The 23,783-nt window shown below is 41.0% G+C and overlaps 2 protein-coding genes across 8 annotated transcripts in view; both read left to right on the forward strand.

Moving 5' to 3' along the window:
• LOC110983383 (pleckstrin homology domain-containing family A member 2-like) overlaps window positions 1–5,128 on the forward strand; it is a 29,455-nt gene extending 24,327 nt beyond the window's left edge. For 2 of the 5 annotated variants that reach the window (XR_002598711.2, XM_022242607.2), the window contains 2 exons: window positions 1,047–1,092; window positions 1,570–1,708. Coding sequence is in view for 3 of the 5 variants with exons in the window: in XM_022242607.2 (XP_022098299.1) it covers window positions 1,047–1,052 (6 nt within the window). In the remaining 2 variants the exon portion in view is untranslated. Of the gene's footprint in view, window positions 1–1,046; window positions 1,093–1,569 lie in introns of all 5 variants that reach the window. The other 3 variants (XM_022242604.2, XM_022242605.2, XM_022242606.2) reach the window with 2 other exon arrangements.
• A 1,293-nt stretch (window positions 5,129–6,421) lies between these two features.
• On the forward strand, window positions 6,422–23,275 carry LOC110983360 (uncharacterized). 3 transcript variants are annotated; one of them, XR_015427486.1, is made up of 20 exons: window positions 6,422–6,600; window positions 9,612–9,703; window positions 10,445–10,516; window positions 11,752–11,797; window positions 12,116–12,226; window positions 12,532–12,566; window positions 13,035–13,304; window positions 13,863–13,951; window positions 14,331–14,523; window positions 16,038–16,083; window positions 16,592–16,682; window positions 16,943–16,993; window positions 17,224–17,314; window positions 17,785–17,889; window positions 18,337–18,518; window positions 19,279–19,368; window positions 19,950–20,052; window positions 20,146–20,294; window positions 21,040–23,023; window positions 23,067–23,275. XR_015427486.1 is itself a non-coding variant. In XM_022242562.2 (19 exons), exons 1-19 carry the CDS (start codon window positions 6,552–6,554, stop codon window positions 21,191–21,193), a joined length of 2,019 nt encoding a protein of 672 aa, XP_022098254.2. In that variant the 5' UTR covers window positions 6,422–6,551; the 3' UTR covers window positions 21,194–23,275. The 3 variants fall into 3 exon arrangements, 2 of the variants coding, with proteins under 2 accessions (XP_022098254.2, XP_087001029.1); XM_022242562.2 differs by having other exon boundaries at window positions 21,040–23,275; XM_087144903.1 differs by having other exon boundaries at window positions 6,423–6,600; window positions 14,331–14,499; window positions 21,040–23,275.
• Window positions 23,276–23,783: the final 508 nt, after the last annotated feature.

Below are 23,783 nucleotides of genomic sequence, written 5' to 3' on the forward strand. Positions count from 1 at the left end.
CCATGCATGTTGCTGGATTCAACCCCCCCAACCCTGTGATCGGGAATTACAAGACCTAACCCCAAAGCTAGATGTTCAGTAATATACTGTCAAACCACAAGCATCCGTGATCCATCAACTCTCTAGGGCTGTTGATAACCCCTGGTAATGCTGTAAAGTGTTGTGGTCAAGAGCGTTTTCTGATCTTGGCCTCGTGGAGTAAAAAACCTGAGAACCAAGCAACACGCTCAGGCCTTGTCCAGAATAAAGCTAGCGCTCTCATGCATCTGTATGAAGTGGATGCAGCCACAAGCCAATTAGCCTCAACAAATGTACGGGTATAGCATTTTATAGCCAAAACTTTCAGATGTGGCCTTTAATTGGAGTCTGATGGTCGTGGGTGCCAATTCATCCTGGAAACCGCTGCAGTTTACTCTCTGTGGACTGTCATCCTATTCCTTATCTGGTGACAACATGCACCATCTCTGCTCTCTTTGGAAGGCCATCCACATGTGACTGTCAGTGTGTGGCTGTTACTTGTGTATCAGCTATATGCCACCTCAAGGGTTAGACTGTCAGTTCGATGTGTGGCGCCCTCAACCACCATACAAGAGGGGCTTTGGACCATTAATCACGTATCTGCTACATGGACATGTCAGGAGCTTTCGGTTTCGCTGATTTCATTTTGAGCACTCTTTTGAGTTAGGTCCCGGCATTGAACTTATTTGCATAAAAGGTCCTGTGTTCAAACGGACACATGATCACCGTATGCCCTTTCAGCAGCAACCAGTGTCAGTCCCTGGCAGTATTTTATTTTCAACATTAATTTTTGATGATTTGTGCTTGCACGCCTTCACGCTGGAGCTGTTCTTCGGTTGCCACTGGACATGTAACTGCCTCTCCCCAGAATAAACCCAAATTCTTAACTTGCCTCGTTTCCTTGCCTGCCAAAATGGTCCAGCCTGGCTCCTTTAACTCCCGGGTTGTTTTGAGTTTCCCTAATTTTTACCTTTCGTCCATCCCTCTTTTGTTTTAACTCCCTTGCATGCCTCCTCTGATGGCAACAGCGTTGAGTCATATTCATGCCCTACATGTGCAGCACTAACACTTGCCGTAAGTTTAAGATTTCATATCGGATAGTCTAACTTGAATTGGATTGTTGACATCTCTCGATCACCATATTGTTTTCTTGACCGTTGACTCTAAAGACATCTAGGGAAAAAAAACGTGGTCTTGGCTACTTGCCCTTTTCACAGACAATTTTGGTTTCTCTTTGCTTTTGATTTCCTCACCTGTGGTGAAAAATATCTGTAAGAGAAGATTTTTGTTGTACCTCGTTAACAAAACAAAACTATTTTAAGGTGCACCATGCATGTAGAATTAATTTTAGTAACCCTCACTGTACTTTTTTTTGTGGATTCCCCTTCCTTTAAATGGCCTACCAGTTAATGTTACTCTTGTAGTAAAATTACCCCCCGCAAAAAAAAAAAGAAATTGGTAGAAGTTGTACTCAATTTTTAAATTGGTTTGGAAGAAAGCAGCTCCAAATTAACACATCTCCAGTGCTTCTCCATTCCTCCCTCTTAATAGCTGAAACTCAGCCTCATCTCGAAACTTTTGGACTGCAAGCGGGAGGCATCGGCCGAGGGCAAGCCCAAGACACCCAGGACACCCCACGAGAGCGAGCGTACCATCACGTACACCAAGCCCCACAACATTGAAATTAGAGTGCACCAGCCACCCGAAGACAGCAAGACGGACGAGACCAGCACAGACCCCTGGGAGAGGGACACAAACAGAGCGATGGGGAGTGAGTCGGGAGGCAGCGGCAGGAACAGTGCAGACCCAAAGGAGGTCATCATGGATTTTGTTCGAGGGCCCGAGACCAGTCTTTAATAGTGTCGTCAAACTGTGTGGCCATTTTGGAATTCTCCCCCATTAGTGTACAGAAATACAGAAGAAAGGTCACTGGCCAAGCCTGAGATATATGGAGGGACATCACGCTATCAAAAGGGTGACCACCGATAACTACAGTTTAGATGTTATGTGCCAACTGCGAGTTTGTATGTCACTCACAGCGCTGCTTCTGAAATGGCCAATTTGACGATGATGCAAGAAACAAGATTGGGATTGTGGTGCAACTTGACGGGAACCCCACTCACACTCGGAACAGACAAATCCATTATGATTCTTGCCATGCTTCAGGGAACTATACCAATATGGCTGCTGCTTTATGTTGCAACTCTTACTTCAATTAGTCTTCCTGTGCCACTCCAGAACCTTCCTTGATCATTAACATCAGAAATCCGCAACAATTGGACGTTTCCTTCATCCAGTTCACAACTGTCATTTTTAATTCAAACTTCAAAAAGGGAGCTTTTTCCTTGGTTTACCGGTGTTGAATTTGTGTTCTATATCCGCTGGCATGTGTTGCAGCTGCGGGTACGTGCTTGCGGAATTTTGATATGTTTCCATGTAGATAATTTTTCAAAGTGACTTATCTTCTTTTAGTCCCGTGTTTTGAAGTGTTTCTTTTCTGATTCTTCCAAAGACACTGTTATGATGGAATGGTTAGTTTAAAAGAATGTGAACCGGATAAGTCGGACCAAAGATTTTGTGATCATGCTCTGTACACATTCTTTGAATATACAAACACGGGAAACTAACCAGTGTCTTCACTGTATGCTTGCCTTGGCCGACTGTTAAATATACTTTGAAACAGAAATTATCTAGCATTATGGTTTTGAGCAGATAAGGTGCTGAATTTTCAGAATAAATTGAAAGACAATTGTAGTTTGGCTAGATGTGGGTGGGCTAGACCCGTTGGGTTAAATTTGGCGCAGTGGTTATACAAATACTGTTTTTTTTTCAGCACGTTTGTAATTTTTGCTTATACCTTTTTCACTGGGTAGCAAACTATTATTTCAAATCAAGCACTAGGTAAGCTGAGTAGGGAACATAGACAAGTTTCAAAGTAAATAAGAGAGAAGAACAGGGCTTGATCCCAACAATATCTAGGTTTAACCCTAACACTCCTCAATCCTTCACCTGTTGGAGGACTGAGGAGTGTTAGGGTTAATGATTCAACTGAGCTGTTCAGCCCCGTAATAGCCAAACTTCTCATTGTTTCGCTTTCCTTTTTTTTTAGTACTGAGCAGATTTTGTTTATTTTTCTGGTTTTGTTTTCTCATTACAACCTCCCTTTTCTCATTAAAATGAATGAGCCTCTGTAGAAGAGAAAAATTTCCTAGGAATTTGTAGGGTGGGCTTATGTATGCACAGAGTTTGGTCTTTTATCACCCTCCGAGGATCAATATACAGACCTTTGTACACATGACACCACACTTTGTTTACCTCAGGAGGGTGCTTTCTTATGGTGCTCAGTTGACTGGCTGGACCCCCCCCCCACTGGCTCCATTTGAAAGTACATTTGTAAACAAAGTGTGATGTTGTCAGTACATAAGCCTATTGACACTTTAAAATCTACTGTGGCGAGCAAAAATGCAACAAATTTGTATTAAATCTGCACTTGGTACCATTTAATTTGCTATAAAACCTTTAGAACCACAAAATATATGCTTCCCTTTTCTCACCTTGTTTTAGGATAGATTTTACATATCATCCATTTCATGAATGTCATTATCTTGGGCTCGGATGCAAGTAACAATATATATCATAGTTTAACTGGTTGTAATTTTTGTTTGCAAACTTTGCAGTAACTTGCCATTTGCACCAGTTTGATACGGTATTTGATTGATTTTCTCTACAAAGTGTGGCATTAAATACGGCCATTTCACAACAGTGCACCACCAATGCGTTGGCCAGTGACAGTGTGCGAAAATTTGTCGACCCAATGCGCGTTTAGAAAGGGTCGACAAATTTCGCGCGTTATGATTGGCCAACGTGTTGCAAAGTCTTGGTGGCGCACTATTGTGAATCGCCCGGTATTAACGCTATGTGATGTCTGAACCAATTTGTATGTAAATGTATTGAACTCTGATAAATTTGTGTCGAGCTCTGTCCTGTCTGTATTGAATAGTACCTCTAATACAGACACACCACAATTTTTTTTTACAGTGTATCTAAATAGAAATGTCATGTACATTGCTGAAAGTTGTTCCAATAACGTCAATAGGATATTGTGAATATATCTATAGTTGGCATTAAAAAGAACCAATTAACACTTTTGTATATTTAGAGGTTTATAAAGAAACTTTTGTATTATTTTGTAAGTTAAAAAAAAGTCAAATATCTTTAACAATACTCTAGAATAGCAAGTGATACTTTTTACTTGAAGAAATCTATTTTGTACCCTGTGCCGCTGGACATATAGCAAAATGCAATCAACGTTTCAAAATACAGATTTATTGATTCTTTGTTCGTATGAAACACTTGGGAAGCAATGTCTGCCGGATGTCTGGTTTATTATGCCCTTTTTGCCTCCGTGGTTTTCTCTTCACTTGGTACACTTTTCTTGGTTTGACTTAGGTTGAGCTTCTGTTTGCTTTTTTTTTTAAATTACCAAGTACATCCATAAGGGAACTAGAAATGAAAATCACTGAATGCATAAATTTAGGGAAGGGCAGTTCTGGATATAATTTATGTAAATTTTCACATTCAGCATTTGTGCAACTGACCAACAATTTTCATTTTAAAACCAATCTTCTAAATACCTGTAGGTTTTCTGAAAGTAACTGACTTCAAGTTGACACTGCTGGGGACGTACTTCTGAAGTTCTCAAGAGTGTAACATATACTCATATTGGTACAGTTTGTTGGTTAAAAAAATGTTTTTCAATATCCAAATTCCAATTTTTAGCAAATCTTTCGAATCTGATGTGTTATTACAGTTAATTTTTTATAACTGTCTAAATATTTGGGGGCATACCAAAGGCGGTTTTGTTTCTAGAAAAGGTGTTTATCCAATGCTTATACCAGTTAGAAAATAATGACCTTTGTTTATGTGTACCATAGCGTTAAAATAAATGGACAATTTAGCCATCATGTGTCTCTTTTTAATGCTGATGGCTACAGTTTCCCTATCACTTGTTGGCTAGTGGGCTTCGTTACACTAATCCTACATAAAAATGAATGAAATGCTTTTAATATTCAACTATGAAAAGATTAAAATTGACACCCATGGCATTCAACCACACTTGTTTCAACCTTGTGTTTTCTCAGCGGTACTGAAACTGGACACTTTTTGGTCTTTTAAAAATTTTATTCAAATAAAGCCAGAATTGATATAATGCACATCTATATATTCTGTATTTTAAAACAGTTCAAATATATTTGAAAACAGTTTTAATGTTTCAGGCATGTGAGTGGCCAAATACAAAACAGCTAAAATAGCTAGCAAAAGCTGAAGATCCCATTATTTGGTACACGAAGCTGAAATTCAGAGTAAAAACTGAGAGTTGAAGTTAGCTGAATAGTAGGAATTCCAATAGGCCTACACCTGTATATTTGAATAGTAAAAAAAAAATTACAACCGTTCAGGCTACAATAAAATGTCTCTAGTTCAGCTGTGCTAAAATGATACCCATGTGGTCCATACTCATTTTGTTTACTGATGATAACTGGTTTGGGTTTTTAATCCTTTTACATTCTAACTTTCTTTAATTGTAAATTATCTTATCGAAATATTTCTTGTGGAAACTTTTTGTTTCTTCATAGTTTGCAGAAAACTCAAAGAGCTAGCCTCGACTGAAATGAGCAGCCTTGGTATTGGACGATTTTCGTGCGTGAAGAATTTTCATTATCTCATTAATGTGACTTCTTTTCCCACCTCCTTGCGCCACAACGCAGCCCCCAAGGCCAGCGCGGTCACCAAATTGCAGTGTCAGTCGAGGTGTTTTTAAGGTGGGTGGGAGAAAACATTGGAAGTGTGCAAGTCCACACAACTCTTCCTTTGTGAGGAAGTTAAGTTCACACTTAAGTTCTCCCGTTAAATCTAAAAGGAACTTTCCAGTAGCTAATTCCTGGCAGCAATTCAGTTTCACCAGGCCTTTTAAAAGTGGAACTTTCCCAGTATAAAATGTGTTCTGCGTGGACTTGAACCATCAGCCTGTTTAACCTTCTGTTTAAAAATTATCTGACGATCTGATCTGGTCGTTCATCTTGTTTTATCCAGTGTCGACACAGTGCGCCATTGCATTTTCTTTCCAAGCAAGTGTGGAAGATAGTAAGAATCGACTGACTGCGCAACGCAGTCGAGTAGATCGCACGATTGAGCCCAACAAAATTGTTTGATATTGAAATTCCTTTCAAAGAAGAACGATTCTTTTATTTGAACAGCAGTGCTCTTGAACGTCAAAAAAGTTTACCAGGAAGTGCAGTTTCCTGTTTATGACGTCATCGATGAGGGACCAGACTGCCGTCAACAGCACTTGCACGTATTTGAATGGGATGGGTTCAGGGTTTCTGACACTTGTCACGTGACTTCATCATTTTCGCGCAAGTTCATGTTATGTCGCAGACATGGCGAAACGTGCGCCGATGCTTCCCTGAAGACAGCTGTGGAAAGAAGTGAATGAATGTCCACTCTACAGGATCTAAAATTTCTTTTTAAAAATGTCACTCGACAGGGCGAAGGCTTATGACATCTTGGGTGTTCCAAGAGGTATGTGCCACGGTGAAAATTTGTTGATCGCTCTTTGTTTTTTGGGCAAATTGTCGGGCATGACGGGGTCTCTAGTCATTGCTAGTTGCTAGTTCAACTTGAAGCATTAGTGGTAGGCTAGTAGTTGGTACATGATGTAGCCTATGCCCTAGTTGAACTTGAAGCGTAATACATGGACTAGATCATGACCAAAGATCCTATAGCGCCGAAGGGGCAAGATGGATAACTCTGCCCAAAAGATGTAATTACCATGGGCGCCATTTGAGTAAGCGATATGCCTGCACAGTTTACGGTAATGCTTGGGCACAGGCTCACCAGGTGCACGTTCCTAGCCCTGCCGCCAGTGCATTAATGTGCATTGCACAGGCATATCGCTTGCTCAAATGGCGCGTATGCGATTACAATGTTTTACGTGTATTTACGGTGAAGTTCGCCATCTTGCGCCGCATATATGATCTTTGATCATGACTGCAGAGTGACTGACATGCCCGAAAGAACGAACGGTGCACATGTTGACACTGCGCATGTTCATTGACCATGCATGGCCCCACATTCATGTTCCAAAATTAAAAAACATGAAAAAGCAAGGTAGGCCTATTGCAGACATGGCAGAACCTCACTGGTATGACTGGCCAGAAGTTTGTTGGCACTTTAACAGGCCGATCATTGATAACATAACGATGATAAATCAGGGCTTGAAATTTGGCTAATCATCAGGGGAGCAAGTACTGTACTTGAGATTTTTCTTTCTAAATTTGACTTTTTAGGACATATTATCACTCTCTGCTTGTTCGTAAACCACTGCAAAGGAAAATTAGGGATCTTTGAATAATCAGTTTATTGTATTTCATGATTTGTTGATAATTCTACCATCAGCCAATTGCCTCTTCTTTCTAATTCATGGTTGTGAAAGAGTCTACTTCAAAAAGGAGAAGTAGGGAGCCTAAAGTTAGAGATTTCATGCGGGGTTGACTAATTATGCAGAGCGACCTGGTGGTTGTACAGATAGGCTGATTATGCCCAATATACATTTTACCAGCATCTAGTCTCACTTTACTTTTTGATAAATGGCCGCTTGCCGAGGCTAGAATGCCATAGGCAATACAATACATTTGCTCTATTCTCGCATTGAAAGTGAGTGAGCACTTTGGCTCAGTAGTTACCAAGTCAGCTTGGAGAGTATGCAGTCTGCAGACCGAATCCCAGCAGGGCCATTGTGGCAAGTTGCAACTGTTTTCCCAGCACAAAAATGTCCCAATTATTCCCTCAATGTTTTAAGTCAAATTCCACATGAAATTGTCATGATTTGGGGATATTTCACTTTTCTTTTCATGATGTGTGACTCTTTGGATTTTAGGATTTTTTGAAAGGGAAATAAAGTGTGACATCCTACTAGGTCTGAATTCAAGGTCCTACTCCTAGCCCGCGCTAAAAGTTTCGTATTTGTGCCACAGAAGAGAGCAACTGCCAGAGCGGCTTCAACTTTTTCTTTGCTTCTGATGGCGGTGTTCTCGTGTGTTTTATTTAGATAAATTAACATTGTATGCCCTGTTCCATGTACTGCTGTTGATTAGTTCAACATCACCATCTGATTTTCCTGAATAGCGTCAGTCAGTTCAGAACAGGCAAATAAATGTTTGATATTTAATACAGGTACATGTATGTAGACTGATGCAGTGTCCAAATAAATTGGTATGGTAGAACGAAATTTTCTGAACAGTTTCATGACATGGCCATGTTGTAAATGAATCCGATGTTTTCCAATGCATTTGAGTTTTTTTGAAACAGGACGCACTGCTAGTAAAGAGAGCTCTCCAGACCTCAGGAAAACAACTGTATTTGTAATTGTACAGTGTAATATGTACTGTAATATGGTCGTTGTCAAACACAATGCATTAATCAGGGGTCAGGGGTTGGTTGGCTCACTTACATTCGCCCTGCTGTACTCATAAATGTCACCCCCTCACCCCTTTGTGCAGTTTGGCCTGGAAATGAAAAGCTTTTGCTGGTGGAGTTTTGATAAAGCTAACAACACTGCTATCAGAAAGATTTGTTGTTCTGTGAAATTTTTTTGTCTGCAAGTGTTTTTTTGATTCTCCTTTTTTTTGCATTTTATTATTTTTTCTTGCATTTTTCTGTTTTTTTGGTTGTTGTCAGTGATGTACATTGTTGCATCCAGTAACTGGGTTGGAATTGGATCTTTACCAAACACCCAACTTGAACAAATTGCCAGAATCATGCTATCTCTACAGAATTTTTGCCATTGATTGAAATAGCCCAATCGTTTAAGAAACAATAACAAACATCGAAGTAGCAAAAATATGGAAATTTATCTAATGTGTATCGTTGGACACCACTTTAATTAAAAATCAATTTTGCCTGGCCTATTCAAATCCCATGTTTTACACATAATGCTAGTTACAGGTATTACATTCAAAATATTGTTAACTTCTGGAAGTGGCAAAGTTTGTTAAACTTGTGCATTTACAACTTTTTTGTGTGAAGGCCAATTAGAAATATGATGTGCTGGTAGTAAGACGCATAATTATATGCTTCAACGTGTTCAATTACAGTGAAAGGGGCAAGAAATTTTAACCCCATTTTGTGATCAAAATGCCAGGCCCTCCTTCCAGCTTTGCAAATTTTCATGTAGTTCTTGTTAGCTGTTTGTTGTTGATTTTTTATTTCCAATAGGGCGCCCTTATGAAATTCTATGGTTCTCATTTCTTTTACCACTTGAGATAAGGTTGGTCGGTCGAAAAAAGAAAATCCTTTAAAACAAGAAAAATTCCATTTTTGGGGTTCAGGTCTTTTTAGAAGGGGGGGAAGCTTTTATTTTTTCTGTGATCGCGAGCCCAAAATAGGGTTGGTCGGAAATGAGAACCATAGAATATAAAAAGGGTGCCCATATCTCTCAAGGGGTAAACTACTTTACTTTCCAATCTGATAGACATGAGTTTCTTTGGGTGTTACCTCATCTAGATTGTTGTTGATTTGTTTATTGGTGGCAGGTGCCAGCGAGGCTGATGTCAGAGCAGCTTACAAAAGGCTGGCGCTGAAGTGGCACCCTGATAAACATGCCAATGATGAAGCGGCCACTGAGGTAAATAAACCATCAAACTAGCCACAGGCTTCTTGTGGCCAGACTGGGCTGCTGTTGTGTGCCTGGAACCATCTATGCCGGAACTTATGGCATTGGTCCCAATTATACTTGGGCCGCTCCCAACTGCTGTGACAGATAGTTAAGAATTCCCAGACCACAGCTGCAAGCCAGAATATTCTCAGCTGAAAGATTTTGTGGCCCATAAAATGGATGAATGGTATTAAGGGAAGGATTGAATGCTTGAATCTTGCATTTCTGTGGAATTTTGGGGAAATGGGGGAATTGAAACCTCCCACAAGGTAGACACCTTATGACATGAATATGCTAATAAGTGTACCAGTATTTCTCCAGTGGAAAATGTGATGCAATGTTTTGACAGTGCATGTAATGTTTGCTTAGTAACAGCTGTTGCATACTATGCTCACTGGTTCATGATGAATTCTTCTTGTTGGAATTCTGGGTCTAGACCTGGTGCATGTATACCTAAAATGTGCAGGAATGCCTTATAATAATTAACATGGGCATTTGTTGTCAGTTTCAATTCATGCCAAGCCATCTTCTTCAACGCATGCATAAGCTTACCGTTGATCATCTCATATTAATAAATGGATGCAAAATGTGGTACACCCCAGGTTTGTGGTGTCAAATTCCACCTGCTTCGATATTCCCACGAAATCCAGAAAGAACAATTTATATGGAGCCATGCATATTATGTGCGCCAAAAACTGTTTTTCTCATTAGAAATTTCAAGAGATCTCTGCCGCGTACAAGTACCTTACAACAGAAGAGAGGACTGAACACATCCTGACTATGGTAAGTCCCTGATAACCAACCAGGCGCTGCATTCAAAATCTCTCTGAACCATTCTACTAACCGTGCCCACCGAGACTCTTCAGATAAAAGGGATTGTTCATAGGACTAAGGTTTACGGCAAAGATCGTATAGCTCCGAAGGCGCAAGATGGATAACTCTGCCCAAAAGGTGTAATTACCATGGGCGCCATTTGAGCAAGTGATACACCTGTGCAGTTTACGGTAATGCTTAGGTGCAGGCTCACCAGGTGCACGTGCCTGCCACGGCACCTGTGAAAATTTGTTGATTTTCTCTCTTCCTGTAAAAAAATCATGATATTCTTGCGACTGGGATTTTCATTACCTAACGCAAAGTCCAGCTGATATTCCAGTGGTGTAGAATTTAGTAGGGTTAAATGGTGTCGATAAAAATCAGCTTATGATATATCAAGGATAAGTACTGGCTTCTGAGGGCATTAAATGACGATGTCACATGAAAAGGACTTAATATCACGTTTACAAAAATCTTTGCACTTGTGGCTTTATCATGTATGTCATTACTAACGTCATTTGCAAATACATATGTGGGGTATATCTTCAGGAAAAACCCTACAAAAAATCTTTTCAACGGTTTATATTGCACTCTATGTTGGCAACACGTGGTGCGGTGTCTCCATGTGAGACCACACTGGCTACAGCTCTTTACCGTTGCCTGTTTTGATCAAAACTCAAAGCCGTGGTAGTAGGAGACGGGACCGAAACATGGCTCCCCTGTCTTGTGCCATAGCATTTATTAACTAAATTGATACACCGACAGGCGACAGTGGTGGGTGAACATACGTGTGGACCAGATGTAGATTTCGATACACCTCTATACCGGTAACACCACATTTTTTGGCATGGTTGGCTCTCTTTGGTGCTTCATAAGAAAGTTCGCGTGAATGCAAAGTGTCACATCATCAGCACAAAGGCCTATTGAAACCAAAGGTCGAACGACTTTACTGTACAGTGTTTAAACCACAGAAATGATGCTCTGCTCTTTGGCTTTTCTTTTTCGCCTGCTCCAGTGTTTACGCGTGGTTTTTGAGATTTGAAAAAAGAATTTCAAGAAAAGAATAAAAAGAAAATATCATTTGGCATGCATCTGTTTCTTTACGTGTTAATATTTCACCGCCGTCTTCGTAAGGCCAGAAGAAACTTTATTGCACAGTTTCTCCCAAGTCTCAAGTTTCTGTTGTTTTGTTTTCACTTTTACAGGATGACATGTTCGAGTTATTTGCACAGATTTTCTTTGGTTCTAGAGGTAGGATATGTAAATGTCTTTGTCGTAGGTTTCTGTATGCGAAATCAAATGGAAATAAATGTAATTAGGCCCCTACATGTATGATAACCATCAGTAACATAGTTTCTGTGCTATTGGATAACACAGTGTACCAGATTTTATTCAAATTTAACCTGCAAGTGGCTTATTCCTACTGGATTTCTATGTGATTTATACTAAACACCGAGGGTCAGGGCTACAAAGTTTAATTTGGCGTTGTGATAGATACTTGTAAAAAAAAAAGCTACATCAAATTGATTCAGCACATTTTACAAATCTTGTGCCTTTTTGTTTCTCCAGCTTCCTATAACGGTTATATTGATACGAGTGACGAATATGATGACGACAGTGATGAAGATTTCTGGGAAACGGTGGAATCAAGAAGACGACCTTTTCACAGAAAAACTACAGGTAAAGACCTACTCTGCTCTGTTTGATCACCGAAACAGATTACATGCGGTTGTGGATACCTTGGTGTAGCTGCATGGGGTCGCAAATAAATCATACCAGGTCATGTGGTTCAAAGTTCAAAGGTTGTGCAGGTCACACCACCTCGTTCACCCCGAGCTGTGTGGATTAAAGTGAGTTATTAACACCAACCCCCGTCGAAAAAGGAAGGTATTGAAAGAGCCTATCTGAAATAAATATTGTGCCGAAAAAAATCATTGGGATTATCTTTCCTGTGAATATTTTCTTTTGTGTGTGTTGCATTTCAGAATATTCCTACACAGCAAACAGACCAACAGAGAGTGTAAGTCAAACTCGTGAATTTCTTCACATCTTTAAGGCCCAACTCCATTGCAGTTGAAGACAAAAGAACTCACAAGTGTTAAATTTCCGAGTAAATTCAGGCAAATTTGATAATGCAGTCAGGACGCCCCAAATTACTGCCAGATGTACTTCGTAGAATTTTTAGCTTTGCTAGCCTCTAACTTCGATGGAGAGCATTGATGTTGTAGCAGCTGTTATAAAAATTCTGCATGCTCTATCTCAACGGAATTCCAGGCCGGATTCTTGTTTACCTCCAAACCGTTGATCCACCTTGTTCCCAGAGGAATGTTAATTCATACATTCAGCAAGTACCCCAGGTGGTTTTTCTCTCTCTCAACCTTGTACTTAGGTTTAGTTTTAAAGCCTGGGTCAGTGTATTAAAAAGAAACAAATGAAAAAAAAAACTTTGAACACAGTCCAGAAAAATGGGAAAATTTGCCTTCTTCAGGAGGCCAGCAAGAATGCGGAGGAGCTGATGGCAGAAGAGGAGCGGCAGAAGAAGTCCAAGGAGAAGCGCAAGTCCAAGAAAAAGCGGCAGCGGGAGAAGAAGCGGGAAGAGAGGGCTCGCAAGGAGGAGGAGGAGGCCCGCCAGCAGGAAGAGAAGCAACGCCAGGAAGAGTTCCTGCGGAAAGCCCGAGAGTCGGCCGAGAAGGCCAAGCGGGAGGCAGAGCTCAAGCAGAGGATGTCCCAGCCTACCAACTCATCGACCCCACTCCAGGTTAGCTCCTTTTATTTCCCCCGTCAATGGCTTGCTGCTCGTTGACAGTCAAGGAAGAATGTGTCCTCTGAGTTTGTCAAGATTCAAATAGGATGCCCACAGAGTCCATTTGAGTCCAGAAGAACCATTTACATCTGCCAGACCTTTGAAATGAAAGATTTGCAGTTTGTTGTCAAGATCTGATTTGAAAGTTGTACCCAACGTAATCTTGAATGGGAACCACCTCAATTCTTCCAAAGTATCCCCTGCGCAGAGATCCAGTGGCACATAATTTGGACTTTAACTTTCAAGGGGGGCATCGATCCCCAAATAAAGTAATAATGGTAGGGTATTACTTTCCTCAATCTTGCGAAAAACCTTCAAAACCTCTTGGTAGATTTTCAAGTGTCCAGGAGTGTTTCGGTCATCATTTCTCCAGCTATATCAAGTATTGGAGAAAGATTTTTCTTAATTTTGTACGTGGGAGTTGACAGTTTTTAATCAACAGTCCATCCAAGCTGCCATCATACATCAGTTGGTCTTGAGACTGTGTTTTGTTTATTTCTTGTTTCTGCCCAGGGAACAACACACTCGACGTCTACCGGAAGAGTCAATCACGACACTATGTCCACCAATTTCGGTTCTTCAAAAACTAAACTCAGTAACAGGTAAGCAGTCATTCATCTTGTAAAAAACGAACCCAAAACAACTGTTTTGGATGCACCCAGCCTTTTGAAGGGTGGATGAGTAGATTATTGATTTTGATTGGTGCAGACTTGATGTTTCTTTTAACTCTAGCCCTGGGTCCTGACAAGAAGGATGTGTTCTAAGCCCTTCATTGTACATATGTACAATTGTCCTAAAAAAAAAGTGTTCCTTCCAAATCTGGGCTTTCTGGAGCTCTGTCATTTCATTCAGGAAAAGGGTAAACCTATGCCGTGGTCCTTTGAAAAGATCAAGGACTGCTGAGTGGACTTCTGAGAGCAGAAGAGGTTGAGAATTTCATCTCGTCCTTTGTTCTTTCTCCCGTTTCTTAATCCTCGGCAGGGTGCAAGAGCCGTCGGACCCCATGGGGGACGATGACATTGCAGGCTGGGACCGGGACAGCGCTTTCTTTGCCGGGGCGACGGCCAACATCAAGCGGTCAGCCCCCAAGGCAGACAAGGCCAAGAAAAAGGGGGGTGGAGCCAAGGGCCAGAATGAGGAGGCGGAGTCGGTGAGGGCAATGAGTTCAGATCAAGTCAGTAACGCCCTCCTCTTTCTTAACTTGCACATTCCACCCATCACACTTTGATATCACTCACTCTAGAGTTGTAACAAGTCACTAACTTCTATGACTCGAGTTGAGCCATTGTAACTTAGTGACTCGAGTTGAGTCATTGGGCAAAAAATCAGAGTCAAGTCAAGTCCAGTATTAAGCTCGATTCGATTTGAGTCACCAATGATTGAACACAATAAGATAAATAAAAACAAGAGAGAACGTTTTTTTTTTGCATTTTAAAATTTACCTCTGGGTTTCTGCATCTGGTCACACCACATCTTAGTCTTGATAAAAATACATGATATGAATGTTATAAATTGGTGCTAGAAGTCGTTGCAAGTATTTCTTCACAAAGAAATTTGCTCTTAATTTTTTGGGACTCGGGTCTTATTAACTTTTACTCGAGTCAGGTTTTCTGATGGACTCAAGTGGAGTCAAATCATTTGCTCATAGTAACTCGCATCGAGTTGAGTCCTTCACCAGTCAGGACTCAAGTTGAGTCTAGTCACCATAAATTGTGACTCAAATCGGACTCAAGTCACGCCACTGACTCGAGTTGTTACAACTCTGAGGCACTCTAAAAAAAATCCACTAGTGTCGGTAAAAAACACATAACATGTCTGTGTGCCATTATTTTATAGGTGAAGGCAGCGACTTAATCCAAGACCATCATGGGATTATTAACCATCTCAAATTGTCATCCTATAAACCATTCCTACGAAAATTATTACCAGACATTTTCGACACCCCCTTGAACAGTAGAAAGTGTTATATTTGGGTTTTGTCCAGAGTAACTGCCACAGAACACTAGCTACATACTGTACACAGTTACCATAGGGCTTACTTATCTGGGACGCCCAGTGACAGGTTAACCCTGGCCACTGGATTCGTCAGCAGGGAACATCATCTCTCCCCTCCCCACCATCATGAAAAAAACATGCCAGTCTCATCCTCATCAAACCCCCCAGCTTGTGGGGTTCCACTTTCCCGTTGTGCCGTTGTGGATTCATTTTGTCCGAATGCCTTTTTTCAATCCCTGGTTCTTGAAACCAGGGAAAAGGCGCAGTGTATCAGCAGTATTGCCCCACATATTTTTATTGGCTCCAAGAGGTGTCCACTGACCCGGCAAATTTCTCAAAACCATCCCAGGGGCAGCTTGGTCTCATTTGAGATCTGTTATTGGTCTGTCCTTATTTCCCACCGGAGAAGGCTTCATGAAAAGCACCCAAAATGAGCCAGTCTTTGGCATCGTAAAACTCTGGCTGTTAAAAAATGCCAAAGTCATCAGGTGTCGCCATATCTATAAGCGCATAAGCTTGACTGCAGGCACCTGTGAACATGCTAGCACCATTTGTGAAAGCCTTGCATTTCAATTTGTTAGATAACGACAGAATAGCCGAAGACTTTGTCTGCAGATTTCTGTGTACCTTAAACATTTTTGACCTCCGCTTTGACGAGGTGTTAAATTGTGTTGTTTTCCTGTGTGTTTATAGATTGACAACATGGATCCGATTGTTTTGCAAAGCAGACAAACTGCGGGTGAGTTTTTGCTGAACTCCCTCCTTTCCAAAAAAAAAAAAAAATTGTCCCAATCCTTAGGATACTCTGGAAATTTTCCCAAGTCCCGCCCAAGATCCAGCCCAAATCCTGTCCAAGATTCCGCACCAGAGATAGGAGACAATTCTTAAGGCATCTGCATGGTTTTCTGATTACAAGTTTTGATTTGAGACGATGTCTACACAGGCAAACTGTATCTCTCCCTTTAGGATCTCTTCATTTTGGGTGAAGCAGTGGGTATGGGATTTATACTGACTCGGGAGATGTCCAGTGTTCAGTCAGCCATCCACGATGCCTTTTTCTAATTTTAACAAAAAGAGTTGTCTTTTATTGCCTGGTTTGTGTGCCTGGTTTCTTTTTGCTGGTGATGTTCATCAGATCCGCTGAAACCATTCTCTTGCTGTACAGAAGAATTGAAACGAAACTGTGAGACACCAAGATGCTCGGAAATTGATCAGAGTTTTTCTTTTGTGTCGGTGTTTCTCTGCAGTTAAAGGAAATGAAATGGCAAACTTGGGCCACTACAGTGCAGCTATAGAACTATTTACTCAAGCGATAGAGTTGGACCCGAGAGATTTTAGGTAAGACGTTTGCCGATTTGAGCACCTCAGGTGACTTCAGTCGATGCCTTATGATGTACTGGACCAAGTGATTTTAATTGGTTACTGTAAGCAGATATTTTGTACATCGGTCAGCTCGGACAAGACTCAGAGCAGGTAGGTCTATGTCTGTGCAGTAATTACAAGCAACTTCTCACTAGACGCATTATCAGTGGGTATAACTTTTCTTTGTCAATGAGTGAATTTCAAACTATCCAACTTGCCGTTCCTTGCTCTTGCAGATTTTTTGGAAACCGTTCTTTTTGCTATGATCGTCTAGAAGAGTATGAAAGGTAAGAGAAGACATGTAAAATAGATTGTTGTCTTATACGAACATCTGATAAGAAATTACTCTTATACTCAGAAAAGATCTTCTTGCAAGTTGATCGATGAGAATACAGCGCGCAGGTCATGATCAAACCAGGGAATATTTTGAAATGAATCACAAAGTCTGTTTTGACCTATCTCCCAAGGTATTTGCCCTAATATGCTCAATTTCTGTTCTGTCTTCTTTTCTCGCCAGTGCTTTAAAAGATGCAAATCGCGCTATTACTTTATCAAAGGATTGGCCAAAGGGACATTTTAGAAAAGGGCGCGCACTAGTCGGCCTAAAGGTGAGTCAGTCGGTTGCTAATTAAAAATCATCCACCGGGAAAATTCTTTTTAGAAACCTGGGAATTTTTTTCTTTTATCTGGTGTTTTGAATGGCTCTTTAACCTTATTCTGCGAAGGAAAATGTTTGATTCTTAATTTGTTTTTCTGCACTTAATGAAATGAGTAAAAATAAAAGCGGCTATCGCATTGGATTTCAGCCAGCCATTGATCCTGGTAAATTGTTTGATCGAGTGGTTAACGTGTGAGCCCAAGTAGGCAGGAAGTCCTGGGTTCAAATCCCACCCAAGCCGGCATGTGATTTTTTATTGCCACACCGAAAATTAAGTGTACATATACCTGTCGGTGTAAGGGCAAAACATCGGGGGGGTTGGTTTGGAGTGACAAACTTTGATTAGAACTTCAGATGCATGTGTTACTTTATTGCGGCGAGGAGAAAATTATGATGGCGTTATTCGCTTTGAATTCACAGCGTTTTGCCGAGGCGGAAGCAGCATTTGAACACGTACTCAAATTGGATAAAAATTGTGAAGATGCCGTTGAGGAGCTCCACAAAGTCCGAGTTGGACGACTTATGGTGAAGTCCCTTCTTTTTTTGCAATTAATAATATGCCCTAGTTAAAACATTTATTGTGTTCTCCTCCGGCTTCAAGTTCAGCTGTTTTGTTTGCCTGTTGAGGCTGATTCTGACACTGTTACAATTTGGTGGCATCAGATCAAATAGTCGCACTGTTAATTTGCAAGAGTTGACCCCATTTGAACCCAAGTGAATTTTGCCGGAGATGTTGGTGACATCAAATTTGCTTTAAGTTTCCATTTGCCTGAAGTGTGAACCTATCGTCAACCTGACCACAAAGTAGAAAACTGGGCTCGTGGTGGAGAGCATTTTGAAACGCCCCTTCCTTGCAGCAGTTGTCCTCATGTGAACCTGAACCATTCAGGTCGTTGAGACTCTTCTTCCCCTGGCGTACTCGGCAGAACTAACCAACGTCCGGCCCAATTTTGACTTTTTGGCTTGCAACAGGAGATGGGCTTCAGTCGGCCCCAAAGCGATGCCGCCATCCGTCAATACGGCTCGGTGCAGGCCGCCCTGGACGCCCTGTTAACCAATGGCGTCGAGGGCGTCATCAACTCCTTCCCCGAGGACGTGTATATCTCGGACGAGGAGGACTATATTACAGAAACCATTGAACGTAGTAAACTCGAGTAAGTCCAACAGTTGGGGGAATATTTTCCTGACTTGTCCAGTGGTCTTGAGATTAACCCCCTTTTCAACTCAGCAGATGAATAAACTTATACAATAAAAGAAAACTATCAATTAAACTGCAGTGGTCGGGTTTATGTTCTGAGATCCTGATGATTTTTTTTGTGGTGTTGCTGCAGAACAATCTATTGTTTCAGAACTTTGCATTCATACACAGAACGTTGCACAACGTAGCAGTGCTCTGTGAAATTTATCCTTACAGTGTGGTACAGCTCTGTGTAATATTTTATAGCACTCCTGATAGACTTGGATAATTCCAGGAACTAGGGTCCATGTTTTGTTCGTGCCTCTGCCACATCTGACATGATTTTGTAAGTTCAGAACACATTTTCTAATTTCCAAGAGTGATGAACTAATGCAAATTACCTACCAAACAAACAGTAAATGTTTGAAATCAGTTCTGGTGATATTCCCATGTCAAATAACAAAGGTCAGATGTAACAGGGACACAAAAATGTCACACTTTTGGACCCCTAATTTCTGGAATGACCTAGCTGTCAGATGCTCTGGTTTTAGCAGGTCATATTCAGGTTGTTATGTTTTGTAAAATAATCTTCCAATATAAAAATCTTTCCAGTCTTTGTGTGCATATTCGGTGACCAGATGACACCATACGTGTCGACTGCAGTGTTGTGTGATTTTTTCGTGTTTGTGTGAATTGGAACTGAACTGTGAGTATTGCTCCGTTTTGCCCCCCTTCAGTTCTTGCAATCCATTGAATCTACGCTCCATATGGGTTGGCAATCTTCATTCTACAGTATCCGAGAAGCAACTGAGAGATATGTTTGGGCTGTAAGTCTGGCTTCTTGACCATTTAGATTACAAACTTGAGCGAAAACCTAACTAACATACACTGTTATACCATCGATAAATTGTTAACATATAATATGTAGATGTTTGTGATAATAATTGTGATTATGCTTCCGATCTAGTGTAAAACAAATTTCCAAATATGGACAATAAATTCATCAAATCATATCAAATTCTGGGACTCCTTAAGCCGAGGCATCAGTGCACTCCCTCAGGCAGTCCATTTAAACCGTGATCACCACGTGGAAACAGTCGCTCTTGATTTTAAGGAAGAAAGCACCCAGTGCAAAATACGCCCTTGTGGACTTTAGGACAGGATAATGATTCTGCTGCTAGGAGATGAAACATTTTTGCAAGATCCAAGAATTGTCTTTTTGCTAGAGTTCAGCATCGATGCCTCTGTTATTCAAACACCTTTCAAACCTGCAGTTCCTTCTTCCGTCAACTCTGCGTGGGTTCTATTAAACTCTCTGTCCCTAGTAAGTTTAAGACATTCACAAAGCCGATGCAGGAAGTGGTTATTCCAATTTTTTTGGGGTCTTTGTTTGATTTGTGGCCCTCAGTTATGGGGAAATTGAGAGCCTTCGTCGCCTTCCTGACCGCTTTTGTGCCTTCATTAACTACAAGCGTCCCGAGGAGGCTGCGAGGGCCCTGGAGACACTTCAGGTAATGACATTTGGCTCCTAAAATATAGATATCATTCTGAGACATCTGTCGTTGATCACCGCTGACTTTTATTTGTAATCTTAACCTTAACAGGGCGTAGAGCTCGGCGGCAGTTTCCTTTTGATAAAATTTCCAGACAACCCTATCTTGGATGGCCAGCCCCGCACCACGGTACTGAAGAAGATTAACCCTACCAAGCAGCCAAAAACAGGTCGGGCGAGCAACGACCAAAATGATTCAAGGTATTGGCCGTCACAACTTCTGTTTTTTGTTTTTTTTCTTGCTTTGATTGGAATTGTTACGACACCCAAAAGACTTTCGGTGTGATCCGGGTTTGCAGTCGTGTTTGATGAAATCTCTTGTGAGCGAGCAGGGTTCCAAAGGTCATTGAAAATCATGAAAAATCATGGGAAAGTTGTCGTGGAAAATAATCAAAAATTGGGGAAAAATAGGGTATCCTGGTATCCTGTTGTCGGAGGAAAAAATAGAGTAAAAGTCTTACAAATCAATATCATGCAAGAGTTATTTTTGATGGACCACGATAATAGAATAATAAACTATAGGCTTTATCTTAGTCAAGAGTAGTGGCTAGGGCAGTCATCCTGTTCCAAATACCAAGACGGTAATTTAGTCCTGGAAAATCCTGGAGTTTGGTTTTTAGATTTCTGTGGGAAACCTGGCAGTCAGATTGCTCCGTCTGCTCTCAGGAGACCGAGGACCGACAAGGTTGTTATCCCTTCCACGCTTTGCATCTTTTCAGTCTCCTGATGATGTTCAGAGCTTACTCTCCGAAACGTTGAGTCCACCCAGTTCTTTTCAGAAATTCAATCGCAAAAGAGATGTCATGTGGTGCGCACCTTCAAAACAGACCTTCAGATGGACGCGTTAGAAGTTTTGTTGGCAGTGCCGACCCAAAGTAAGTTTCTGTTTTGGCAGTGGTCAAGGCAAAAAGAAAATTGACAACCGTTTTTGTTTGTTGCTTTGCAGTGGAAACAAGGTCACAGGTCCGGTCAATGGCAACGAGTGCTACTTTTGGCGGACCACGGGCTGCGTCTTCGGCGACAGGTGCAAGTACAAACATTACAAGGAGTCCAAAGGGGCAGACCTCAAGCCGTGGCAGAAAGTTGTGTACGATAACTGAGCAACGCGTCCAAATTCATCCAAACTGCCTGCCGGTGTCTTTTGGTGAGGATCGCGTCAAGTCAAATAAAAAAACAGAAAAGGAAATGTGGTCGTCATCATCTAGTTCTCTTTATAGATTGTTAAAACAACCAACAAAACCAAATTGCGTCACGTTTCAGTGCTTTTTTACCAATTGTCTATGTCTTTTATTCTTTCTGCTTGGTTTAACATGTGCAGAATTTGTAAAGAATTGTTCAGTGGAAAAAAAGTTTACACAGAATCTTTCCTGTTAAACAAACCTTTGTTTATTGTTTAAATTTGCAAGGTAGCGACGGTTAAAAGCATGTGAAAGTGGTGACACTGCATTATTGCTGGGTACCAGTTAACCAGTTTGCATTTTCAGATGGATTCCGTTCAACGTGGATTCCAGACCTCTGTTTCAGAAATCTGGTTTTTAGAAAGCCCTCGTGCGAAAACGAGTAGGACCAGTCTTTTGGAAACAGAGACATCTCTGATCCTGAAGCTGATGACAAGTCTTTGGTCTTGTCACAGATGAAGCAGTAAGCCTGAAAACAAGACTTCTTTCCCTCAGCATTTCATCAACAGCACACACCATAGTTGGCGTCAAAGGCAGACCAAGAATTATGTCATCCTTGCCCAGTGTGGAAATATCATAATTTATTTATCATAGAAAAAGATTAAAAAATAAACGATAAACAATTTTTTTTTTCTTCTTTACGAGCTAAAAGTTTTGGTGTTATACTGTTTCAAATGTTTGTTGTTCATTTCACTGGTTATAAATCTTTGAATAGGTTTTTTTTTTGTCAAAAGTTGACTGCGATCATTGGGATTGAAAGTGGGACATTGGATGACCAACAGGTTTTCTTTTCATTCAAGGAGGAAAAAAAGGCGATTTTTTTTCCTGCATGTCAGTTCAGCAGAATTGTAGACAAGTCACAGTTTCAATAACTTCTTGTTCGTGTAATTGGTCATTCCTCGTGAAAAAAGTACTCTTCCTCGGTACTGCCTTTACTTAAAACAAAAATTGTCGGATTGTAACCCCAAACGTCTTTGTCATTGAAATGAAAAGTTTGCCAAGAGACAAAAAAAAAATCTTTCAAAGCTACGATTTGGTTGTTCATGTTTCATTGCTTTAATTTATCCACTAGGCCTAATTTTGCATTTACGTTCATATTAAGGAATAAATATCCCCTGCAGAATCATCAAGTAAATCCTTACTATAATTTTGTAGTTCATGTAGTACTACTAATGCTTACCCGTTTCTGTTGTGCTGTTGGATTTGTGTCCGTTTTTCTCCCTTTGAAATCACTATGGGCCTATAAATTTGGTGTCTAATCTGGTTTCATGTCCCAGTTATATCTGGTCGGTTCCGAGCCCATTCTTCAATATCTAGAGTGGTTGAGTAATGCAGCGTAGCTGCCAAAAGTAGTTGCCAGTCAGTTTTAGAGATACACAGCGATATCCCTTGTCAAATTAGTACAGGCCAGGTGTAACTGGGACACAAAGTCACGCTGAACCCCAGATTTATAGAATGACCCTTCTGTTACTTGATTGTAACATGAAACTATCCCTGACTGTAAGTAAACTGTAAGGATACATAATTATACATACGTTGTACATTTGAAGACTGTAAAAATTGATTTTAATTGACCTCCGTGGTAAGTGCGTACGGCTACAGCTCTGGAATTTATCAGTTCTGCGCAGTGGCCCAACGCAAACGGATGAAATACACAGTTGTACTCGTTACGCATTCGCTAGGTTAGCGTAAAGCATTTTAAAGGGCCTCCTGCTTATCGTAAGAGTTTTGGCTAATCCTTGCGTGCCGCTGGTACTCTGAAACCTGTTTGCTTCAATTCTTTGTTGCGCAACAGGGCTCCAGTGGTCCTGGCAAGTCGTGGAAAAGTCGTGGATAACGGGGAAACTAGGATGTCACGGAATCCTGTTGTCAGAGGGGGGTGCAAGGAAATTAAGGTTATTATTTTGGATAGGCTGTGGAATGTTTTTGATGTTGCAATGGAATAAAGATAACTTCACAGGCCAAAGTAGCGGCTTTGGAAGTCTTCCAGTTTACAATACCAGACTACTTTTCTCTGCAACATGGGGGTTTAATGTCATGGAACTTGTCACAGTTTTGTCTTGGAAAGTCTTGGAAGTCATGTAATATGCTTTCAAGATTTGTGTGAACCCTGTGCATTTTCTGTCACATGGTCCTTTTTTTTTCTCCCCGTGCATGGGACTTCATGCATATGTTTATTCAAAGAATTATTAGTCATTTGTGGCTAGTTATAGCTTGAGCATCAGTATTTTGGAACGGGGCTTATGACGGACTTTCCCATTTTGGAAATGAAAGTTCAGTAGACTGGACACACACACATACAAAAAAATGCCTCAAATGAGAGTTGATCTCTCTGCGGGATCTAGGCGAGTATCGCCACGGTGAGCCCTCAAATTGTTTTTTAGTTGTGGAATAGCGTGATCTCTTTTGCTCCTACTGCTGCTTAAAAAGTGGTCAGACATGTGCATGCATTTCGAAAGGGGACTGTTGTTTCCCCCTGAAAATACCATGCCTGCACAGAGTACTTGCAGAG

This window comes from Acanthaster planci, linkage group LG13, assembly GCF_054643075.1.
Source record: "Acanthaster planci isolate LZ-2023a linkage group LG13, COTS_SCS, whole genome shotgun sequence".
Lineage (NCBI taxonomy): Eukaryota > Metazoa > Echinodermata > Asteroidea > Valvatida > Acanthasteridae > Acanthaster > Acanthaster planci.

Coding starts and splice junctions, on each gene's coding strand:
- LOC110983360 (XM_022242562.2), top strand. CDS start 6,552: ATGTCACTCGACAGGGCGAAGGCTTATGACATCTTGGGTGTTCCAAGA. Junction 13,952..14,330: donor AAAACTAAACTCAGTAACAG/GTAAGCAGTCAT, acceptor AATCCTCGGCAG/GGTGCAAGAGCCGTCGGACC. Junction 20,295..21,039: donor AACGACCAAAATGATTCAAG/GTATTGGCCGTC, acceptor GTTGCTTTGCAG/TGGAAACAAGGTCACAGGTC.